Consider the following 24,056-nt stretch of genomic DNA (forward strand, 5'->3'; position numbering starts at 1 on the left):
ACGAATTATGTCATTATTGAATTCTTTGCCTGAAAAAAATAAATACCAACAAACCAGGAGCATATCTTAAAGGAAAACTAAGGAAACTAACAAGAAAAGTAAATGCACACTTAAATTTTAATTATTTGGTTAAATTAATACTTTAACTTTCAATATAATATGATAAACACTTCAATTTATATATTTATAATATTTTTAAATATTTTTTGACATGTGATCTCATTAGTATATCAATGTGTAATATGTTTAGGTGTTTTAATGTTATTATTAAACTAAACTCAGGTGTCTATTAGATTAGAATAAAAATTAAAATATTTAAAAATTATAAAATAAAATTTAAATATTTATTAAGTTAAATTTAAAATTAAAATATTAAAATTATTAAATAGTTAAAGTTTAAGCGACACAATAAATAACAAAAAAATTTTTAAAAAAATAAAATAAAATATATATATATATATATATATATATATATATATATATATATATATATATAAAAGAAAAGAAGAGATGGGATCAAAGGATTGGTAGTCACAGACCCTATATATTTATCATATCCTAAACCTTATGAATTTGCTATCAATCAAAAATTAATTGGCTATATTTGAATTAAGCTTCTCTGATAGAACTTGTTAATTATTATTTAAGGACTTAAACGAAGATTAGCTTTTATTTTTATGGAAATACAGTTTCACATACATTTTTCATGCTATAATATATAAGAGCAAAATTGTTATAAATTAAAATGTGCTAATGTATTTTCTAATTTTTTTTTTTTTTTTTGTAAATGATAGGGATATTACAACCTAATTTTATCTTTCCTTGAATGTGTGCATGGAATTTTTCTCCCACTTCTAAAAGATAATGTTATTGTGACACGTCAGTAGACCAGAGGCATATTTGGGGAGACAGAAAACAGAAAACAGAAATCTGAACTCGCAATAAAATCCCTTGCAGTAGGATTATTAAGACAATATCCAAAACGACAAAACACATAGGATCATATTTTTAGCACGTTTTTTGGTATGTGCACATATTATACTTTTATGCTATTGTTTATTTGTTTCTTTGTTATGGGCTTGAATATTCCAGATATGTAGAGCTCCTGACAAATTAATTTATGTTGTGACTTTATAATTGCAGCGGGGAATATTTGAAAGAATGAATGTCAGTTCTCACTAAATACCTTACATCATTTGTTAGAAACCATATGAATGTGGGGAATAATTACTAATATGATTGGCTTCTCTTACAAATTAGTGGGTTCATTACAGTGTCTCCAATGCAGAAAAGAACTTTGATAATTCATAAAATAATGGATACCCAAGTAGGGTTCATAAGGATGGTTTTGCATAAGGCTGCTAAAAATTTAGATTAAATATATTTTGGAGCTTTATTTTTAGACAGAAACAAAGCAACCGACTCTTTCGTTTGTGAATGATGAAGCTTAATCCTTATTTCATTCATCCACAGTGGAAAATTTGTTGGTATGCAGGGGAAGGACAAAAACGAAAAAAAAAAAAAAAAGAAGAAGAAAAAGAAAGAGGTATAACTATAATTTAATATAAGCTTTCTGTGTTGGTGAAGGCACAGATGATGAAATTGACAATAAACAGCTTTTATTGATAGCTCACATTGGATAATTGAGCATTAGGCACATAGCAATGGTAGGAAAAAGGAAAAGAAAATGAGAACAGGAACAAGAGGAGACTTGGCATTCGACTTTCCCAGCTCCCAAGACTCTCCTGGTTAAGCAGATTCTTTTAGACTGTATAATGTGGGTTGACATCAATATCTAAACCCTTCAACCTGGCAAAGGATTCTACTTTGCCTTTTAGAGTGTGGAGCTCCCTTAATCTGCAGCATTCCATGAAAGAAAATATCTTCAATTTGCACCAGGCATTAGTAAAAAAGGTTCTTGTTTTGAGCATTTGCGCTCAAGGTTAGAACAATTTCAAGCAAGAGAAACAAACCTTGCAATCTCTGCGCGTCTTCTAGCTTCTTCAGCCATGATGCTGATGTCTCTGAAAGTATGCTTTTCAGAGAATATCTTTGATTCCGCAGATTGCAGGCCATGAAGAGTTCGCTGCTCCGCCGCCCATGCCGCTTCACGAGCTTCCTTTCCAAAATCTTTTTGGGTGGTCATTGCCGTCTGCGAAAATCAACGAGACTTAGTTCTCAAAGATATAGATGACAGAACTAATCAATATCAATGAATAATAGAACAGAATAAGATGAACTATGATTTTTCACTCACTCTTTGATTGTAGACCAGACTCCAGGCTCTACCACTCAATGCATATCTAACAGCAAACTTGATAGGATCAAGCAGCATATAGGTTACAATGTTGTATATCCATATAGCTCCAGTCCATTTCCAGCCAATCTTACTAATTCCAGCAAAACCCCATGTCGCTGTAGCTGATACTACTGTCGCCATCTGTGTGGATCAACATTGTTAGTTTAGAACTCAGGATTGTAAACCTATTAGTGAAATAACGAGATTATGAATTGGCAGTTGAAAACCATTTACACTGCCAAAGTTCAATATCAAGAATGCAAGAAAACCATTTACCAGTTGAGCAATGACGAAAGCGATAACGAGAAGAAGACCGGGTCTCTCTGTGAATGACCAGCTTCTAGATCGAGTCACAAAGATCAAAGCCTGACTGATGGTGCTAACTTGAAGGTACACAGCTGATGCTAGCTGTCCATTCAGTTCCTTGGCAATATTTTCATCCGAGATGTTGTAATCACTCTTCTGGAGGCTATGAACGTGAAAATGTTTCTGTAAAAATTAAGAAGATCGAGATTATGAAATGGCAGAATAAATCAGAAAATGCTTTGTCCTGATGCCTCACAGCATTTCTAGCTAAAGAAACAGAACTTGCTTTCTGTTTATCCTGAAAAAGTAAAGAAGACATGAAGAAAACTTAAATTTGATGAAGTAATTAGGTGCTTTTACCGTAAAGAAATTGGTCTCATAAGCTCCCCAGAAGAACACAACTGTCATTATGGCAAGGTATGCACCTATTACAATCCCAGTTGCAAAAATTTCACTGAGCTTCCAGCTGTCTGGTATTGGGGATGGCTTAACTCTGTCTTTGGATATGGTCATGATAGTACCTGGAAACATATCCCGAAAAGTGTGACTCAGATACATTCTCATGTGTAGAAGAAGAGTCTATAGGGATCTTACCATCATTTAGAATGGCAATAATCAGAACCATAAAAGGAGGAAAATTGAACTTCCAGAAACAAGTGAGCAGCATAAATCCCATCTGTTGAACAAATGCAGTTGCCATTGAGAATTACAGTTTCCATTGGCAATATACTTTCAGGAAATGGAAAAAACAAAAGGAATAGAGAACCCACCACAATACGTATGGTGATGGACACTGCATATATCTGTGGAAGAAAAAAGAATAACAAAGAACAGATGAGTATCAAGGAATTTTAAACATTTTTAGTCACTAGATTCAAGATTTATCAACATCATATTACAGTGTAGTTCTTCATTCTTTGAAAGATTGCACGGCTTGTTAAAACAGCGCTAATGATTACACTCAGCCCAGGTTCTGTCAGGACTATATCAGAAGCACTACGAGCAGCATCTGTTGAATCTGCTACAGCAATTCCTATGTCTGCAACCTTCAATGCAGGTGCATCATTAACTCCATCACCGGTCATTCCAACTATATGTTTTTTAGCTTGCAATCGTTTCACAATCTCAAACTTATGCTCTGTAAAAAGAAATATAAAGTCAATGGGACTAACCAGGAGAAGATTCACTAAGTTGCAACAAAGGATTGAACATAATTACCAGGGAAAACACCAGCAAAACCATCAGCATTTTCAATGAGCTCATCAATTGGTAAAACTCCAATTTCTCCATCCTTGTTTTCACCAAGTAAAGAGGATGAAGGGTACATGTTTGAGCCCATTCCAAGCCGTCTCCCTGTCTCTTTTGCGATTGCTAGTTGATCACCTGTAATCATTTTGACTCCAACACCAAGGTCAAGAGCTCTTCTGATAGTTTCAGCACTGTCATGGCGTGGTGGATCAAAAAGAGGAAGAAGACCAACAAATTCCCAAGGTCCACCAGGACTATCTTTGGTACCAGCAGGTACTTCCTGTAAAAAAATATCAGTCTTTTTATGTAGAAGTATTAAAGAGAAAAAAAAATTCCAGAAGACTGAATAGTGAAGTAAAGCTTCTACCTGTCGGGCAACTGCAAGGGATCGAAGTCCACGCTCAGCAAACTTATCAATTATTGTGTGTACTTTTTTTGCAATATCAGATTTATTCCATGCCAAATTGAGAATCTGGAATTGCCACATAACAAGAATGTTAGGCTATGGCATATACTGAAGATATCAGAAACTATAAGATTGAAACTACAAACCTGCTCTGGTGCTCCTTTGCTCGCTCTATGCATCTTGCCTGCACTGTCTAGGTAAGTAAGTGCTGTTCTCTTATCAGTTGGATTGAATGGAAGAAAGTGAACTTCGGTAATTCCAGCTCGAGCCTAACAATTAATGAAACAATATATTCAACTCAGTTCATCAGAAACGTAGTAAAACTTGTGGGCAGTATCCGAAGCATCTAATTCAATAGCTACTGCTATGTGAAATCATTACATTTCCTGGAAACTGGAGTACTGATTTGAAGCATACATCTCAGCTTATAGATTATATGATAACAGGACAAAATGAATACAGATTTGTTCACTATGTAACTAAGAAGATGGCATACCTCTTTAGGATCAGCCAGCATTGAAACAATAGCTGTATCAATTGCGTCTTGATTTTCCAATCTTGAAGCTCTTGCGGCCATCAACACAACCATGTCTTTGTCAACACCCTTGGCAAAAATCTATTATGAAATGGATGAAATCAGCTGTCTTGCATGACAGATTCAAACACAGTGATCGCTTTTACTATAAGAGATTTCTGTCATATCTCGATTATTTATTATGAAAAGAAACAAATAGAAATTCAGGGCATTTAAGTCCCAAACTCCCAATAAGCAAGTCAAAATACTCAGGAAACTGCAACGAAAAAAAGTAGCACCTCTATCATAGCTTTGTCGACAGTAAGTTTGTTAAGAGTTAAAGTTCCTGTTTTATCACTGCAGAGCACATCCATCCCAGCCATTTCCTCTATAGCTGTCATTCTCTTTGTTATGGCACCCTGATGACAAATTGAGTAATTTTCAATAATTCACACAAGAGATTAATGTAGTTAAGGTAGTATTTTTAGGTTCATGACTTTAACTAGGTACAGCTTCAAGTACCTGCTGAGACAAGCGATGGGAACCTATTGCCATAGTAACAGAAAGTACTGTCGGCATAGCAATGGGGATACCACCAATAAGCAAAACAAGAAGGTTATCTATGCCGACACGGTACTCCCTTTTTTGAATTCCATATATCACGATGATTTCAACCACCATGCCAATGGCAATAGAGCAAATACAGAAGTTTCCAATTGCTGTCAGGACCTGAAAGAATGAAGAAAATTAATTCACAACATTCATAAATTGTAATTGTTCAATCAGAGGCTTGCGTAAGTAATGTCTGTGCATGTCTAATCTGCTATTAGCTTTTTACCATCTAGTTGTATCATTTATTAATATGTTAGAGGAGCTCAAGGAGTTCTGGATGAACCTTCTGAAAATGCCCAACATGTGTAGTGGATTCGACAAGATGAGCTGCCTTTCCAAAGAAGGTATGTACTCCAGTAGCAATAACAACTGCTTCAATTTCACCTTGCTTGCATGTCGAACCAGAGTAAACTCCATCACCAGGACATTTAGTTACTGGAAGTGACTCTCCTGTAAGAGCAGACTAGAGAAACAGAAACATTATAAGATTATCTTTGATGTGATTTAATATTTCAACACTTCATGAGCAGTAATTTACAACTTGATTATTAAACAATTATACTATTGATTTCATAGTTCTTGATGAACAAACAGGAACCTGATCAATTTTCAGAGGATCTCCTTCAAGCAATCGAGCATCAGCAGGAATAATATCTCCTAGTTTGATACTAATGATGTCTCCAGGAACTAATACAGCAGCATCTACTTCTACCCAGCTCCCGTCGCGCAAAACCTGTCAAAGACAATTGAAATATGGTGGAATACAAAGTAATCCAAACAGAAAAGGGGAAAGAACCCAAAGAACAGACTTGTAAAGAATGAGGTAAACCTTTGCTTTTGGTGCCAGCCGAGCCATTAACGCTGCAGCTGCATTTCCAGCATTGTTTTCCTCTATAAAGCTGATGGTTGAATTGATAATCAGCAGTGTTAAAATTCCAATAAAATCATGATAATCTATTCCTTCTCCCTGCACAATGATTTGCAATATCCATTGCATCAGTCCATGTCTTAGACTGGAGATCTTTCAAGTTGAAGATAAGATGACTATCCATAAACTTACGCCTCCATGTGCAAGAGAGATGGCCATAATTGCTGCAGCTTCCATAACCCATGATAAAGGATTCCACATAAAGCCCAAAAACTTGAGTATTTTACTTTCCTAAAAATCAGATGAAACGACTAAATTTAACATAAAGATATGTTATTAAGTACCGAAATTATTTACGGATAATGAGATAACTGATGTGAAAGAAGAAGAACAATAGCTAAAACTAGTCCTAAGAGACCTTTTTCTCTTCAAGCTTGTTGTATCCGAATACTGACAAGCGCTGTTGAACCTCATCAGAACTGAGACCATTTGTTGTGCATTTCAGCTTCTCAAAAACTTCTTCAACGGGAATGCTCTCCTGTCAGAACCCAATTACAGATCATTAAATTCAAAAGATTATGGCTTTGATGTAGAAAACAAATCATTGATGATATTCATTAGTTATTCTTGTTTCTTTCCTCTGGTTACTACTTCTTTTGTGCTATGAGCACTGTAATAACTATAAGCAGACTACAGTTTTAGAATACATTTCTGAATTTCCAGATTATGACATGGATAATATTGCATATATGAGGGTATAAACTATTTATATAGAGCAGAGGACTTGGCATTAGTAATGTATCTGCATTAACATGTTAGAGTTTCGATTCTGATGCTAATAGTAATAGGTTCCTCAAACAACAAAAACAAGTAGATTACTCATAAATCTGTACCAGATCAACAGTTTCCTTGCTAATAGCTTCAAGGGCAATTGTTGTCTTGTCCATTGCAGCAATCCTACTTCAGCTCCCACCCTCAGTTCAAGGTAGAACTATGTTCAAATTTAGAAACCAGGAATAAAATATTACATCAAAAGCGTAAAGAAAGATTTAAAAGAAAACAAATAAACTAACATATGAATGCATTAAATAAGAACATTAATTAGTACCTCCTTATATTTTATGACAAGCAATTTAACAATTGTATACTTCTTAAATTATCAAACAGAATGACAACTGTTCGTACGGGTGATGGCCACTAGTTAGTATATACAAAATGATGAAGTTCAAAATCAAAGAGAACAGCATTGAAATTCATTTCCACCAAAGGTAAGGTGTAAAAGGATTATTGCATTTCTTTTCTGCATGCAATTTCTATTATTCCTTTTTCAACTAGTAAGGAGTTCGCCATTAATGACTCGTTTATATATGCTTACTCTAAATGTTCATTTTTCCTGAAAGAAAAAAAAAAACTATAAAAAAAGTTTCACATTTATACCTATTACACATTCTTATATGTGAACGACATTAATGTAAAATCCAATACTGTTTTAATAATTATTTGACATGTCATGACTTAGTAAGTTAGTAGCTCAGTGATGGAGTGATCAGTTGTGAGATACTAAAAAAAGAGAAAGAAAAAGAAAAAGAAAGAATAACGTACCTCCTGAAATTGAGAGAATGCAATTCTTTCTCATGCAAGAGGAGCTACTGATTGATGAAAGCTATAAATATAAAAGGAGTTGCGGAATAGAGTAAAAGAGAGATTAGTGTCAAATAAACATGAAATGAACATGTATATATAAGCTATATCTGTTGGTACTAAAATTATTCTATTTATTTCTTTTTTGATATCAAATAGCTAATTTGTTTCTTTTTAGTATCTCATATTTTTATTCTTTTTTTTCAAATCAAGTTACTTATTAGATAGTCTATCAATTTAAGATGATGTCCCAACCAGATTCTTAAATAAGTTAACAATTTAATTGCCACATCACATATATTTACCAACTCAGGTGCCACGTTAACAGTAACAAAAGGGAAAAAGATTAAGATTTGGTATCAGAATAAAATGCAGGCAAAGTATTAATACCTATGAGGTTATTTATCATACATTGTAATTTTAGGAAAAACTAAACCTGATTTGAAATTATATGTATATTTTATATTACTGTAATAACCCTGTGCAGATTTCTTCAATTTTCAGAGGAATAAGAATATGGAATCCAGTATAAAAAGGGTGAAAAGAAATCAAGTAGAAAAATCAAAGAAGAGGTTAAAAGATATTAGAAAGAAGAAATGAAAATGAAAAGAAAACACCCCTCAATACACTTTACGTTTTTTAATTTTTGCCACTTCCATAGTTCATTCATAGATTATTTTTATGATGCTAAATTTAATAATTATTTTTTTATTTTATAAAAAAAAACAAGTCAAATAATTAAAATTTATATTTTTAAAGTTACTAAATTAAAATCAATTATTAAATCATTGAATATGAGATATTAAAAGAAAATGGTTGTTATAATATATGACACCGAGTAGAATTAAGATTTAAGTTGAATCGAGTTGAGTTTAAAAATCGTATATATTAATTAAAGTATATAAAGCTCGAGTAATTATGTCATTTTAAATTGACCGAATATTTAAACAAAAATAAAATGTGAAGTATAAACAAAATAAATTAAGAAAATAGGTATGAGATAAAAAGATAGAACATAATTTCAGTACCAAAGTGGATAATTTTCCCAGCTATAGCCATATACTAAGCTTAGAACACGTTAAAAACAATCCCACGCAACACTGACAGAAGAGAGACAACGCAACTCAATGAACAAGAAGCAAGAAAAGAAAAACATGAAAAAGAGACAGAGATACAATGTAGGATGCACATGCATGCCATTTGGGTACAACAAGACAACCTAAGCTTATGTAATTCCGCCTCCAGCACTACTTTAATTATATAAGCACCAAGGTCAGTATTTCACAGAAATGGTGTTTCCAATGATGCATATTAAGATGCAGTTTTTGGTCTTATTTTTGCTGGATTCTTTGTTTTATGTTAAACAAAACATACCCATGGCCTGTTCTTTTTGTTTGTATTTTGTTTTCCTTGAAATTCAGTGCCCCAGAAATTTGGCAAGGCTATAAATTTACTCACAGAGGCATCTTCTGCAAGCTTAATTTTGAATATACATATAGGTAATTATTCTAAGACAAGGAGATAATAATACCCTAGCCGTACATATGCTTTTTAGATTCTTGTATTTTGCTAGTACATATATAAAAAGGAATATGTATCAGTACCGGCCATGACATCTAAAATCAAAATCATCTTATTTAAATTTCATGTTTTGGAATATTATTACCCAGTTGGGCTCATTCATTGTTGCCTTGTTGGATTCATTGGAACGTATACAACGATCCTGAAGCACATGAGATGATTTCTTTTGTTTTCTTTTTCACCCCACTACTTGTAAAATTAAATTCACTTGTTGATATTCGACGTGTCCAACCAATGCAGCCACTGTTCGAAAAGAATTAAAAAGCATGGAATTAAGCTGATAACATTGGAGAAATCATTATTTTCTGAATTTCTTGTAGATTTCTATGTCCTTTTGTCCTAAGGCTACTAGTTATGAATGAAATAGGTCAGGGTTGTAAAGCTTTATAATGACAATAAGGTAAATACAAATTCATAGCACTCCATCATCAATACTTAATAGTATGCTAGAATTGTTAAGAGGCATGTGGATGTGGGCATTTAGCTAACAATTAAAGGTTTTAACACTAGTGACTGGCTTTAAGCTTCCTGCCATTGCAAATAAGAACACAGCCTAGGAGAAGAAGCAAAATTAAAATTTAACAGGATCCAAACAAGAACACAAGAATAACCAAGAAAAAGAAAAAAGAAAAACAGGATTAGGCCATTGAGGGATATCCTGATTGTTCCTTACATGTATCTTAGTTGAATTTTACTTTTTTAATATACTGGCTTAGTTATATCTCCATTTCATGTTATGGGAGTTTTAGGCTTTCATTGAAAATTCTTCTTGAATTTTAACATATCATAAGCAAAGTGGGGCTATTCAGTCCAAGCAGAAGATGTTGGATTAGAGTAGGCCCAGATGGAAAATATGGGCCTCGTTGGTTTCCAATCAATTCAATTTCTTGTTGAGGAAGAGAAATGTGACATCCAAAAAGTAAAAAAAAAAAAAAAGTTAAAATTCAGAGGAGATGATAAATGAAAATATATGTTATTCGAGAAGTTATTTAAATACCATAAAACTGGATTATCTCTTAGAATTTGGGGAAGAAAAAAAAAAGAATAAATTGGTGGGTGATCATCGAATGGCGGTGGAATGGTGTTCGTGGAGGTATTTAATCCACACTCTGTATTGTCTTTGCTAATTTATTTAGTGAAGGGGGCCAGTTTTGGACTATAATCATACAAACGAATGTTCTTTTCTCTTTTCTTTTTTTGGGTTTGAAAGCTTAAAGCCATGCTTTTCATTTTGATTTTTCAAAACAATTCAAACTACTTAATTAAAGGACAAAATCGTTGATTCAAAATTTTTTAGGAACTTGTCAGGTAACAGGTTGTGTTTGAATCTCACCTACCTAACAATAAAAGGCATAGCTATCAAATTATGTAATCCCTATAAACACAAGCTAGAGAATGCCTGCAAAAACCAAGTGAAATATTCAAACCATCTTTTTGTTAATCTATATCAACTTCAAACTACTTGTTGAAAGAGCCCACCTTAGGAATTAATCGTTACCATGCTACAACACTTCCCAAGGAAGAATTGGTGTTCAGAAAATTAATTACATGCAACAACTTGTCTAGTGTCAATCCATCGAGGAACATGTGAGTTTGTATTTTCTTTTTCTTTTCTTTTTTGTCTATTGTACGTTTTACAAGTGAAAAGTTTTTCAATGGATTCATGGAATCAGTTTTCTAAGTTTCTATCCAAAATCTAGTTTTCTACTCATGGAACATTTTGGAGAAGTTATAAAAAGTTTATCTGATCTTTGACTAAGTAACTGCTGTTCCTATCATTCAAACATCAAGTGTCGGTCTTTGTCTCCAAAGTCAAAAATGATGCTTCATTGTTTGAAAATCAGTTATTCATATTACATATTAGATGTATATACTAAAATAAATAAGCGAATATATATGAGTGTTTTAAATTTTTTTAAATTAATGATTATGTATAGATTTGAGAAACCGCAAATCAAATGACTTAAAGGGGCAAAAATAATTATCTAAGTCCACGGCTTTAAATTGTATTCTAAATGTCTAAGCAAAGAACAACTAATTAATGCAGCATTTAATTTTCTTACATATATAATTGCCCACATGCCTGTGTAATTAATTAAGTCTTCACTAGGTCACATGGTCATGTCCCAATGTTACATGTTCAAGGATTGACATTTATCAGCCTGGCTATATACAAAGTCAAAGATATGCCCAATCTGCAGGCTTGGTCAACCAAACTTTAAAAAAAGAAAAGTGGTGAGCTTTTATTCTCAACATTTGACAATCCATCAAATTCCTGACTCAAAATAGAAAGTGCAAACTGGCAGCCAAAGTACGTAGTATTGCAGGTTTTGCTTGATGTTATCCTTGGGTAAACATTGAAAATTACAGTAGTTTAATTCCGTGGTTTGAAAATTAAAATAATTTTATTTTTAGAGTTATTTTTTAAAATTTAATTTAATTAATTAATCTTCGTTTATGTGATGATAAAGTCAGTTAAAAATTTCAACGAACAAATTAGATGGATGGATAGGGAGACAAGAACAAGTCATTGAGCAAAGACTTGTTTGTTTGATGTAGCAAGACTTTTACTATTCCGATGTGAGTTTCTTAATCTGCTACACCATTTCATTTATTACTTCTTGGATTCATTCAAAAGATTTACTTATTTCACATTCATTCATTAATTACTTTACAAATATCAGATTGTTACCTGCCTTACTTTTGAAACTTTCAAAACTATGTTTGGAATTGCCGTTAGATATTAAAACATAAGTTTTAATTTCTTTTTTTTTTTTTATATAAACTGTTTTTCTTACAAACTTTTTTTAATAGAATATTAACTTATCTGTAATTTTAAAAATAATTTTAATATTCAAAATATAAGACTAAAAAGATTGATGATATTATAAATGATTAACTCTCTATTTTAATTTATCTTGAAATATGTATGTGTTATAATACTTCTTTCTAGTTAATTTTTTTATTAATAAAAAAAAAGAAATAAGTAAAGAGAGAATATAACTCTTAAAAAAAAAGTAAGAAATAGAAATAATAAAATATGCTTAAGAATCATTTAAGAGCAACTTTCTCCCTCTTTAAATTTAATGGAAGAGAATATGACTTATTTTAAAAAAAAATGAAAAAAAATAATAATTTTTAAATCATTTTAGAAAAGAATAATAAACTAGCGAGTCTCTTAGAAGTTTAATATTTTTCATATGTTCTCTATAATTATAAAAAATAAGCATAACTTAAAAGTTTGTTGGGATGTTCTAATGAAATCAATAATTATAGCTAGCTTTAAGAGCATTCCTAATGGAAGAGACTCCTAATTCATCCGGTATTTTCTAAAATAATCTAAAAGCTATATTCTGTCTCTTTAAATTTAAACAGAAAGAAAATGATTCTTAAATATAATTTTTTCTGTTATTTTTTTTAAATTTTTTCTCTTAAGAGTACGTTTTTAAGAGAAAATTTATATTTATATTTATATTTATTTTATTTTTTATTTTAAATATTTAAATAGATTGATGATTTCAAATAATTATATTAATTTGTACTCTGCAAAACTTATCTGGGTATGCATTTCAAATGATGTGATTGATTCATGTTGAAGCTTAATTACTTGTAATATACAATTTCAAAAGTAATTATCTTCAACATTAGCTTGGAAACTTAAATTAATATTTAGATGCATTATCTAAAAGGCCAATTCGCATTATGTTTTTAGAAAATAAATGTTATTACTCAAAGAAGTATTAATCAATTATATGTACTACTTGATTCGCATTGTCTTCCAAAAATTGTCACCGTTTATATATATACAGCTACAGAAACAAAACTATACAGTTCTTAAATAACCATAAGCTGATGATATCCTAACGATGGAGAAGATAACGGAACGTTAAAAATGTCATGCAGCACCGTCCAGCTCGACGGCGTCAATGCAAAATCACTTTCGACTTCCTTAGTTTTCACCACTACCTTCTTCTTCGCATCTCTCTCTTCAACCTCACACTCTCTCATTCTTTTCCGTTCACTTCCCTTGTCAGCGCGTGTGTTCGACTTTCCAGCATCCAAAGGAAAGTTAAGAATAGCTTTAGAACCACGCAGCCTGAATGCAGCTCTGTCATAAGCTCGAGCAGCTTCAATAGCTGAGTCAAAAGTCCCTAGCCACAGACGCGCACCTTTCCGCGCCGGGTCTCGGATCTCCGCTGCATATTTGCCCCACGGCCTCTGTCGGACTCCCCTGTAATGTTTTTTCTCTTCAGCTTGAACTGGTTGCTGGTCCGGATTAGCGAAGTGAGTCCATTTGGTTTTTTCAGGCAGTGATATTTGGAGCGATGGCTTTCGGTTCGAGGGCATCTCTGGTTCGGGTTTGGAAAACCGGGTAATCATAGATTCTGTAGCGGTGGGATGGATGATTTGAGGTATAGGGTCGAATTCGAAGAAATCATCATCGATATTGGTATTGAAATTTGAAGGGGGCAATGAGGATGGAAGTGCAGGTGAAAGAAGATCGCCAAGTAGATGTTGTTTGATAAAATGTAAAGCAGATGCTAATTGAGATTCCGTTGCCATTTGTTTTAACTTATTTGTTCTGATAGGATGAGAGTGAGTGGGAGATGGAGTGAGGAGGCAGAGGAGGAGGGTATATATAAAGGAAAGGAAAGAAAAGAGGAGGAATAATAATAATGACTTTTCCAAGGTGGTTCTTTGACCCAAATGAGGAAGGAACTAAATCCTCTCCCTGTCGGTTCGCCTCTCTTTCCCTTTGCCTGCTTCATCTCTGTCTCTCGTTTATGCACCATCTTATCCAAACAAATAATAACGCTCTAAATTAATAAACGACAAAAGCCCGCCCCCATAGCAAAAGGTTTTAAAAACAATTATTAAATTAAACATCAGTTATAACCTCAGTCACTGCTGACGATGTGATGAAAACACAAATTAGAAAGTAATATGGTTAAATAATTAAAAGAAACATAAACATTCTTGTTTAAAAATAAGTGACCCAGATTGGTGTATGAAGAAAAATTATACTTATGCTTGAGTTGAAATAAAATTATTTAAATATGTTCGGTCATTCCAATTTGTTCTTTTAATTTGATGAAAAATAAATAAACTTAATAATTGATATAATTACTATATATAAGGCAAGTCAATACAATTTGGATGTGCACTAAAATCAATTTTCATAGATAAAATGAAACACATGAATGAAATCTAACGTTGAAAATTAACTTACTATAAATGAACATGCAGAATTTTTTTATGAATATTATATAATATATATTCTTTATTTATTTATTAATAATTTATTGATATAATATAATAATAAATATATTATCTAAATTAAATATTATTAATTTAATGTGATACTTAATAAGAATAAAATTATGTAATTATAATTTATTCATATATTTAATTTATATATTTTTTATTAATATTATTTAAATATTTTCAATCAATAAAATTTAGATGACCGATGACTAAGTTTTAATGACCGATGCATTAATTATCGAATTTTGACTACTGATGATATTAAAAAAATAAATTTAACATTTTTTAATATTTAATTTTTACATCAATTATTATAAATAAATAAAATATTTTAAAAAATTGACTATTAGATTTTGGCTCTGCTTGTTTGCGATGGAAAATATTTTTCAAAACCAAAGAAACGGAGCATTTGTTCTGCGGTTGAGGGTCGCTTAGTGCCATAGGCAGCAGCACATATTCTGTACGTATAGAATAAAATTTATTAATTTGTTCTAATTTCATATTGAAATATTTCTTAATTAGAAGATGTGGGATAGATTTTGGGGAGAGGCCACACGTAACAGATATTTCTGTCATCATCTACAATCTTCTCCTCCACTTCAGAAGCTTATCTCTGGTATTAATATTATTTTGTAAACAAGACAGTTGACCCCACATAAGATTTGTGCCAATTAACCTCTGTTTTGCAAACCCTCGTTGCCTGCCACTGCCAACTGGAATTCCTCCACAACAACCCGCATACGTGAGATGTAGGATTGTTTGTGTTCCAATTAATTGCAGAGTTTATAGAAAACTCTTACTTCTTTTAAAATCGACGAAAGAAGTAATACATTCTGCAATTGTAGGCGATGATGAGTTATGGCATTGGCGAGAACAGAGCAAGTCAATTTTTTCTTTGGGGGATGAGCAATATTATTCATATTATTACATCGAGGGAAAAATATAACTTGTTCAAAAACAACAAATTGATGAGAGAACTCTCCTAGACTAAGCAAACAAAGAGACTTAAGAAAGAAAACCCAGCTTCTACTAGCAAAGAAGAAATGGAAGGAGCAAGAAAGAAAAGAGATATCCTCAGCATCACTCGCTTCCGAGTATGATTGCAATGGTGACTGTATTTCCTAAATATTAGGCACTTTTATGTAAGAACATAATATAGAAAAGAACAGGAATACACCGTTATAGCTTTTGTTATGTCCCACTCCGAATCCAACAACACCTTGCCTTAAGATTAATCATTTAAAAAGGGCCATTCCCATTATTATGTTTTATGAAAATAAATAAATTTTATCACTTGGAAAAGGGTACTATAATTATGTATGCATTTACAGATCTTCCAAATACAGCCACCATTTGTACAAACAAAACAAAATTACAGATGATTCCAACTGCTACTTCTCAAATAACCGTAAGCTGATGATATCCTAACGATGGATGGGGAGATAACGGAGACGACGACGGAACCTTGAAAATCTCATGCAACACCGTCCAGCTCGACGGCGTCAATGCAAAATCACTTTCGGCTTCCTCTCTTTTCACCGCTACCTTCTTCTTCGCATCTTTTTCTTCAATCTCACTCTCTCTCATTCTTTTCCGTTCGCTGCCCTTCTCAGCGCGTGTATTCGACTTCCCAGCTTCCAATGGAAAATTAAGAATAGCTTTAGAACCGCGCAGCCTGAATGCAGCTCTGTCGTAAGCTTGAGCAGCTTCAATGGCCGAGTCAAAAGTCCCTAGCCACAGACGTGTGCCTTTCCGGGTCGGGTCTCGGATCTCCGCTGCATATTTGCCCCACGGTCTTTGTCGGACTCCTCTGTAATGCTTTTTCTCTTCTCTTTGAACCGGTTTTTGGTCGTCCGGTTTAGTGAAGCGAATCCATTCGGTTTTGTTAGGTAGTGAGATTTGGAGAGATGGCTTGCGGTTTGAACTTATTCTTGATTCGAATTCAGAAAGTCCGGTACTGGTGGAATGAAATTCAAAATCGGTTGTGGGATTAGAATATGAAGGATTAGATTCGAATTCGAAGAAATCATCATCAATAGGGTTGAAGTAATCAGATGTTGAGCTGGTGTCATAGTTAGAACTGCAAAGGTCCAAATTGGAAGTGGAAAATGAAGATGGAAGAGGTGAAAGAAGATCGCCGAGTAAATGCTGATTGATGAAATCTAAGGCAGATGCTAATTCAGCTTCTGCTGCCATTAGAATCCTTTTCAAGAATAAGAGAAAATGGAGGAGCTGAAGCGTTTGACTTTGGAACTTTTGTGAATCCTTGCAAAAACACAGAGCGAAATGAATTATTGAAGAAGATGAGAGTGGAAGATGGAGTGAGGAGGGTATATATAGAGAGAGGAAAGGAAAACAAGAACAGTTGACTTTTCAAAGGAGCCTTTTCTTTTTTATCCCAAAACAAACAAGGAAGGATGCATCCTCTGCCTCCACTTTCGTCTCTCTTTCCCTTCGGTCATTCACGCATCACCTCACCTTAGCCAATGCTCTAAAATCAAAACGACCAATAGCCCAAGTAGAAAAGTCCAAACGACAACAAAAAGTAAATGAACTAACAATTTAGAGATGAAATGGCGTAATATGCTGATGTGTTTTGGCATAAAATATGAGTTGGTTTCTGTATTTTTTCTATTATATTAATTATTTTTTAAATTTTAATAAAATTAATTATTATTTTTTTTGTTAGTCGAATAATTAAATTAATAATTTAATATTACAATTTAATCTTTAAACTTATTATCAAATAATCAAAACGTTCAAAATTGATTCATTATCAAATTAGAATAAAATCTTATTTTTAGCACAAATTAATTATAGTGTTTAATTAAAATAATAAATTTAATATTATTTTTTTACTTTAATTTTTTATGTTTAATACAATTTAATTCAAGAAATTAAAATATTTTAAAACTACTTATATTTATAATAATATTAGTAAATTACTATATAATTTAGTTTTAGTTATTAATATAAAATAAATATTTCTATTAAAAAATACTATTTTATTGCTGTTTTTATTATATATTATTGTTAAATTATATTAAAAGTATAAATTAAATTAAATAATTATGTCTTAATCTAGTAAAATAATCTAAACACTAAATAAGTGATAAATTCTTTATCAATGAAGAGATTGTGTTAATTTTGTATGTTAAAAATGAGATTTTTTATCAACTATTCAAATGAGATTAATACGAATAAAAATTTTATTTTTATTATAATTTAATTTTAGTGTCTAGTAAAAATAATAATTTATAATAATTTATTTTATTTAAAAATTTAAAATTAAATCATATAGTAATTTAATAATATTAAATAAAAAATAAATATTTTAATACGTTTAAATTTTCTAAGAATTAGATTATACTAAAAGAAATAAAAGATATAAACAAGTAAAATTTATTATTTAATTAGATACTAAAATTAACTTATGTTAAAAATAAAATTTTATTTTAATTTGATAATAAAATTAATTTTGGACGAGTTTGATACTTGATAATAAATTCAAGAATCAAATTATAATTTTAAATTACTAGTTTACTCCTTCGACTAAATGAAATGAGTAGCAATTAGTTTTATTAAAATTTAAAAGAATATTAATATAATAAAAAAATGTGGTTGACTGATTTATTTTTTTTTATTATTAAAATTGATCAAATATTATAAAATGATTGAGATTGAAGAAAATATAGGAATGCATAAAATAAATTAAAGGTGTATGTTTTACCCTGTGAGCTTTTTAGATACTATGAGTGATTGAATGTTATAATAATTGTATGGCGTTGCCTTTACAATGCCATAAATTGTTAAATAAAAAAAATAAACATTAAAATAGAAAACTAAAAAAGTTGATTTTCAAATTGAGATGTTTGGATGTGGTAATCGATTTTCTAAAAGAATTTAAATTGCCATAAGATTTTATAAAAAGTATTTTAAGCTTTTATTCAAGCAGCCACTCCATTCCGCACTTCTAAATTTAGTGATGGATTAATCTCTTATAACTTAACAAAAACTGCGGTGTCATAGTTGGTAAAATATATTTAAAATTATTTTATTACTTCTATTGCACTTTATATTTTAATAATTTAAATTTAAAAAATCACTTTATGGTTTGATATTTTTATATTTAAAGGATAATATATATATATATATAATTATTTTATGGTTTGATATTTTATATTTAAAAAGATAAATACATACTTCTTTTATATCAATAGAGTACCATATTCTTTTTTTTTTATTTAGAACTTTTTAAGAACATACTATATTTTACTTTTATATAATATATTCTTTTATATCAATTTGATTGTCTTATATCGTGATTTTTAATTAATATTATTGATCAAAGTATTCCAATTATATCAACTAACTAAAATTAGTTTAATTAATATTTAAATTAGAAAATAAATCTCTATATATAGCATATTATTTTTATTTAATATTTTAAAATTATGCTGTAATAATATTGTAAAGTTGGAAAATAATTTTAAATTATCAAGTTACCTACGATAAATATAAATAATTTTCAGAAATTATACATAAAGTATTTATGAATGGAAGCTTGATATTTATAATAAAAAAAAAAAAACCTAACACAGTATCTAAAAGATGACATGGTCTCAAAGTAATCTCTCATCCTTTAATAATATTTCAATCATCTAATCTTTAAGGGAGTTATACTATTAGAGTCCAAGAAAAGCTGGCAGTTTGTTATTGGCTTTCTAATTTATAAATTATGTTAAATTTAAATATTTAAATATTTTTATAATTGATATTTTTTTTAAAGTAAAAGTTATTATTTAATGAGAAAAATAATTTATTAATTAATATCTATTATTTCAAAATTAAGATTATTATTTGGTTTAAAAATAATATATTAAATTAAAAAAAGTTATTAAAAAAGAAAAAATCAATACACATCCGTCTTTATATGTCCCAGTATGTAAGCATTGAGCTGGCATATGGTCACGTGTCCCAACAGTTATATTCACTACTCTACGAATTCAAAGACAGCAATTGGTGTGTGGCCTTTGGTCAAATTAACATGGAAGCAAAGAGTTCTTCAACATTTTGACATTATCTTCATCTAAAAACATTTGAAATTATCAATTTAAAAGTTCAAACCTAAACATTTGCAAGTCAAAACGGCAATGAAAGTTTAAAAGCCACAAACCATATTAAATCTTCTCTTTCTCTTATACACAAATCACAAGTCAATATTATTAGGGCATATGTCATGTTTTTATATTTACATTTTATTTATTTAGTTATTTTTAATACCTTAATTTTTTTTTTATATTTTAATAAATATATTTATTCTTTTATAATATCTACACACATTTCTAATAGGTAGCTTTCTTCAATACTCAATATGCAACATTTAAAAGTGTTTAAATATTATTAAAAAATAAAATAATTAATAATTGAAAAAAAATTCGGTAGATTTGATTTATCATATTTCGTAAGTAAAATTAATTACATATTAAGAATTTGACATTATTTATTAGGCATAGTAGTTATATATATTAGTTTATTTATTGATTGTCGTTACATATGAATATTATATTTAACTCGTTATCACTCAAAAATAAAATAATATTATATTTTATATTTAGCATCATAAATATATATAGTGTTAAAATAATAACAAAATATATTTTTATTACAGTAAGTTCATCTACAGATGAATCAATTTATAACTTATAAAATTTATATTAATTTATTTTTATATCTAATAATAAATAAATTTCATATATTATAAAAAATTTAAAATCTACATATACTATAAAAGTATATTAATTTAATAAAAATAATTATAAAATAATGATTTAATAAGTTAAATATAATCAGATTGTATTTTAAATGATCAATATTAAATAATTAATGAATTTATTTGAATTTTGTTGGCATCAGTATATTTTACTAATTGTATATTTTTTTATAGATTTTAAATTAATTTCTTTTATTGTCTCACATAACCGCATATAGTTATGAATAATCAAGCTCATTATTCATCTAATAAAATTTAAATTGTTTACTTGATATAAATTAATATACATTTTATGTACTGCATGACTCGTTACATTCATAAATTTCTAAATTATATTATTAAATATTTAATTTAAAATAAGAAATTTAATATATAAATATTATATTTTTGATAATAGAATATACATGACTATATATACTAATTAATTTGTAAATCCATACATACATGCAAGAAATGCTCTATGCAAACCGACGAAATTGTTTTGTAACATTTACCAGAACTGCCTGAACATTTAGTTTTCACCACCTGAATTAAATAAATCATGCCTTTCTTTGCAGCAGTTCATTTCTAGATTTTTTTATCCATGCTAAGATCCGGTAGATTGAAGTTTAAGAAGGATTGTTGTTTAATTGATTAATTACCTGATAACCAATATCTTGAGCAATTTCCTTCGTGCTTTTTCCGGTGATTTCTAGTAGAATCATTCCTTGTGATATTGTCCTGAAAAATGAATAGATACGTGTGAACTAAATTAGAAAATTAGTTCAGGATAATTTAATTGAATTGGATACTTATGAAATAAAAGGTCGAAATCTTTATAATAAAAAATTCGTTTTAAAATAAAATAGATATAAATATTGCTGAAAGTTTAACAAAATTGAGTTAGACTTATACTTAATAAAATTAATTAATAAATAACCTAATTAATTTAATTAACTAAATAATCAATAAGAATATTACTATATATTCTCTCTCTTTTCGCACTTTTATATATGTTATGATTTTATGATTATAAATTTATTGGTTGAGTTACTTAATATTACCGCTCAGCCAAGAGAAATGCTATACTGAATAAATAATATACCATTATCAATATGTAATTAGTTTTTTCTATAAATGACACGGTAGACTAAGAATTTTTTTTCAGATAATCCCATCTTTTTCTCATTGAAGAGTTTACACATATGGAGATAGATAAGTAGTGATTTTAATGGAAGATCTATTCATTTGTTTTCTTATGATAGTTGTTTGGGATAGCCCGCAAGACTTTGACTGTTGGGATGGGAATTGTTATAATGTTTATTCATACTGCGTCTTTTGATTCAACTTAATTATATTTGCATTGTTTAATATTTGCCAAAGAAATAGTCATTTTTCCCTATAGCTATAATAAATGTGAAGAGAACCGGGGGTTGGGGTGATTCTAGTTCTACCAAAATTACTTTTGATTACTTAACTATTTTTAAGATTAGGTAAAGTGAAGAATGTGTAGATCAATTGACCCGACGTCTAATCCAAAACTAGTTGTTCATTAATTAATTAAATAACTGAGGATTTATTTGGCTTATAAATAGAAATAAAAATGAAAATAACAAAAAATGAGAATGAAAATCATTATTTTTTATGCATTAAATATATAAAGATAAAATAAATAAATAAAATTATTGTTTAACTATTTATACTCATTTGATTTGATTTTTTATGAGAGTGAAAAGTACATTATCTCATAGCGATGAGAATATTTGATTCTCATTTATGAACAAATTTTAATTTTAATTTTAAAATAATTTTGAACGAACTAAGTACTAATACTAACGAGTATTGCTTGCTTATAATTCTATTTTAATCCCATTTTATTTTGTGAACCAAAAAACTGCTTAGGGTTTTTCTAGACTATAAGATGCTAATATCATCAGTCAAATTAATAAACACATGCTTGTGTTTTCTTTGACTATTTGGAGTTGACTTAATTGGTTTATTCGGATATAATTCTTCCTGAAGATCACCGATGATTGTTTTAGAAGATAACATAAGAAACTGGGCTTTCTTTTCAAAGAAGAAAAAGCTTTCTACTTAGGCACGTCTCAAAGCTTCTAAATTAATTAATTATATATATATTTGCACTAATATTGACTACTTAACTCCTAATAAAAACTCAAATTTGTAAGTCGAAGCTTCAAAACAAAGTCGCATTCGTAATATTATATGTCATTTCAATTAAATAAGTTAATATGCTAATTATGCGATCAATTCAGGAATTTCACACTATAAACCATTTTTTTTATATTAAAAATAAAAGGAATGGTATAAAAGTCAAATACATCATATTTGAAAGAAAATATTATGAAATGGTTTGAATTGACGAATTTTAAAGGATCAATTTTGTAAAATTTATGAATTTAACTTAAATTTATTATCTTGGCAAATAAAAATATCTAAATCTATTAAGATTGTAACAAATTTCTTATTCTTTAAAGAGTATTACTACATAGCCTTTTTGCTTTACCTCATTTTATCCATATGATGTGACATCTAATATTTTTATAAAATAATTTTTTGATATCCTATTTTTATAAAAATATGGAATATAAAAAAATACTATTTTAATTTTTTTTAACAAATTCATAGTATTTTTTTTTATTTTTACTGTGTTAAAGTATAAATGTATGTTTTTTTATTTTTCTTTTAAAAAACTATGGTTTTATTTTTTATTTTTGTATATTGTTTTTGGGTAAAACAACCATAAAATAACTAAAGAACAATTGAAAAATAACAGAAAAACAATTGTACCATAAATTTTATTTTAAAAAAAAAGTTTGCATAGTAAAAATAATATATTTGTTGATTTTATGGTATTTTGAAATTTTAAAAAAAATAGTGGATGCCATATCATGTAAACAAGAGGAAAGACAAAAAAAGATGGAATGTTTAACATTTTTCTTCTCCAAAATCAATCATTTTTCAGGATTTAATTTCCCAACAAGAGGTGAAAAATTTAAAAAAATTCACTATTTCAAAGAAATGGTAGAATCTTTATTTTTATATTTAATTTAAAGAAAAATATTTCTAAAATTTATAAATCTTCTAGCTAAATCCATAAATTTTAGAATCACTAGATACAAATAAGTTCTACGTCTACGTATATATATATACTGTTACCATTTTATTTTTTTATATATGTTTATTTAAAATTAATTTAGAATTTTTATAAATGTTAAAATATTTTTTTAAAAAATTTAAATATAACTGCATATCTAAAATTTAAATTTAAAATTTTAATTAATATAAAAAAGACTCTTACTGATTATTTATTTGTTCTTGGGAACTGCTACCATTCTTTAGATACAGAAGTCGTCAACTTCATGTTATACATTAAGAAGAAAAAACAAAACAAATGTTGTTACATGCTTAGTCAGATAGAAGTATTTCAAAAAAAGAAAAGTATGTGTATCAATCTCTAAACGAAAGCTCTTGATTTAATTTTAAAAAAGAAGCCAAGTGAAATTACGGCTTTGAACAAACTTTGAACATCGATCACAAGAA

The 24,056-nt window shown here is 29.3% G+C and overlaps 3 protein-coding genes across 3 annotated transcripts; all 3 read right to left on the minus strand.

The window, feature by feature from the left end:
- Positions 1–1,535: 1,535 nt before the first annotated feature.
- Positions 1,536–8,199, minus strand: LOC8286621 (plasma membrane ATPase 1). Its single transcript, XM_015726775.3, has 21 exons — positions 7,856–8,199; positions 7,147–7,244; positions 6,672–6,791; positions 6,446–6,544; positions 6,215–6,352; positions 5,984–6,118; positions 5,669–5,848; positions 5,296–5,502; positions 5,073–5,192; positions 4,756–4,875; positions 4,406–4,528; positions 4,221–4,325; positions 3,824–4,133; positions 3,505–3,743; positions 3,376–3,408; positions 3,200–3,281; positions 2,966–3,126; positions 2,576–2,788; positions 2,258–2,440; positions 1,974–2,152; positions 1,536–1,857 (listed from the first exon to the last, which is right to left on the minus strand). The coding sequence occupies exons 2-21, from the start codon at positions 7,198–7,200 to the stop codon at positions 1,764–1,766; spliced, it is 2,895 nt and encodes a 964-aa protein (XP_015582261.2). The 5' UTR covers positions 7,201–7,244; positions 7,856–8,199; the 3' UTR covers positions 1,536–1,763.
- Positions 8,200–13,246: 5,047 nt separating this feature from the next.
- LOC8286622 (ethylene-responsive transcription factor 6) lies at positions 13,247–14,208 on the minus strand. The gene has a single exon (XM_002531428.4). The coding sequence runs from the start codon at positions 14,036–14,038 to the stop codon at positions 13,310–13,312; it is 729 nt and encodes a 242-aa protein (XP_002531474.1). The 5' UTR covers positions 14,039–14,208; the 3' UTR covers positions 13,247–13,309.
- A 1,826-nt stretch (positions 14,209–16,034) lies between these two features.
- Positions 16,035–17,083, minus strand: LOC107262234 (ethylene-responsive transcription factor 5-like). The gene has a single exon (XM_015726776.3). The coding sequence runs from the start codon at positions 16,934–16,936 to the stop codon at positions 16,139–16,141; it is 798 nt and encodes a 265-aa protein (XP_015582262.1). The 5' UTR covers positions 16,937–17,083; the 3' UTR covers positions 16,035–16,138.
- Between the last annotated feature and the right edge of the window lie 6,973 nt (positions 17,084–24,056).

The sequence above is a fragment of the Ricinus communis genome, chromosome 5 (assembly GCF_019578655.1).
Source record: "Ricinus communis isolate WT05 ecotype wild-type chromosome 5, ASM1957865v1, whole genome shotgun sequence".
Lineage (NCBI taxonomy): Eukaryota > Viridiplantae > Streptophyta > Magnoliopsida > Malpighiales > Euphorbiaceae > Ricinus > Ricinus communis.

Coding starts and splice junctions, on each gene's coding strand:
- LOC8286621 (XM_015726775.3), bottom strand. CDS start 7,200: ATGGACAAGACAACAATTGCCCTTGAAGCTATTAGCAAGGAAACTGTT. Junction 5,193..5,295: donor CCCATCGCTTGTCTCAGCAG/GTACTTGAAGCT, acceptor ATTTGTCATCAG/GGTGCCATAACAAAGAGAAT. Junction 3,282..3,375: donor CCATCACCATACGTATTGTG/GTGGGTTCTCTA, acceptor TTTGTTCAACAG/ATGGGATTTATGCTGCTCAC.
- LOC8286622 (XM_002531428.4), bottom strand. CDS start 14,038: ATGGCAACGGAATCTCAATTAGCATCTGCTTTACATTTTATCAAACAA.
- LOC107262234 (XM_015726776.3), bottom strand. CDS start 16,936: ATGGCAGCAGAAGCTGAATTAGCATCTGCCTTAGATTTCATCAATCAG.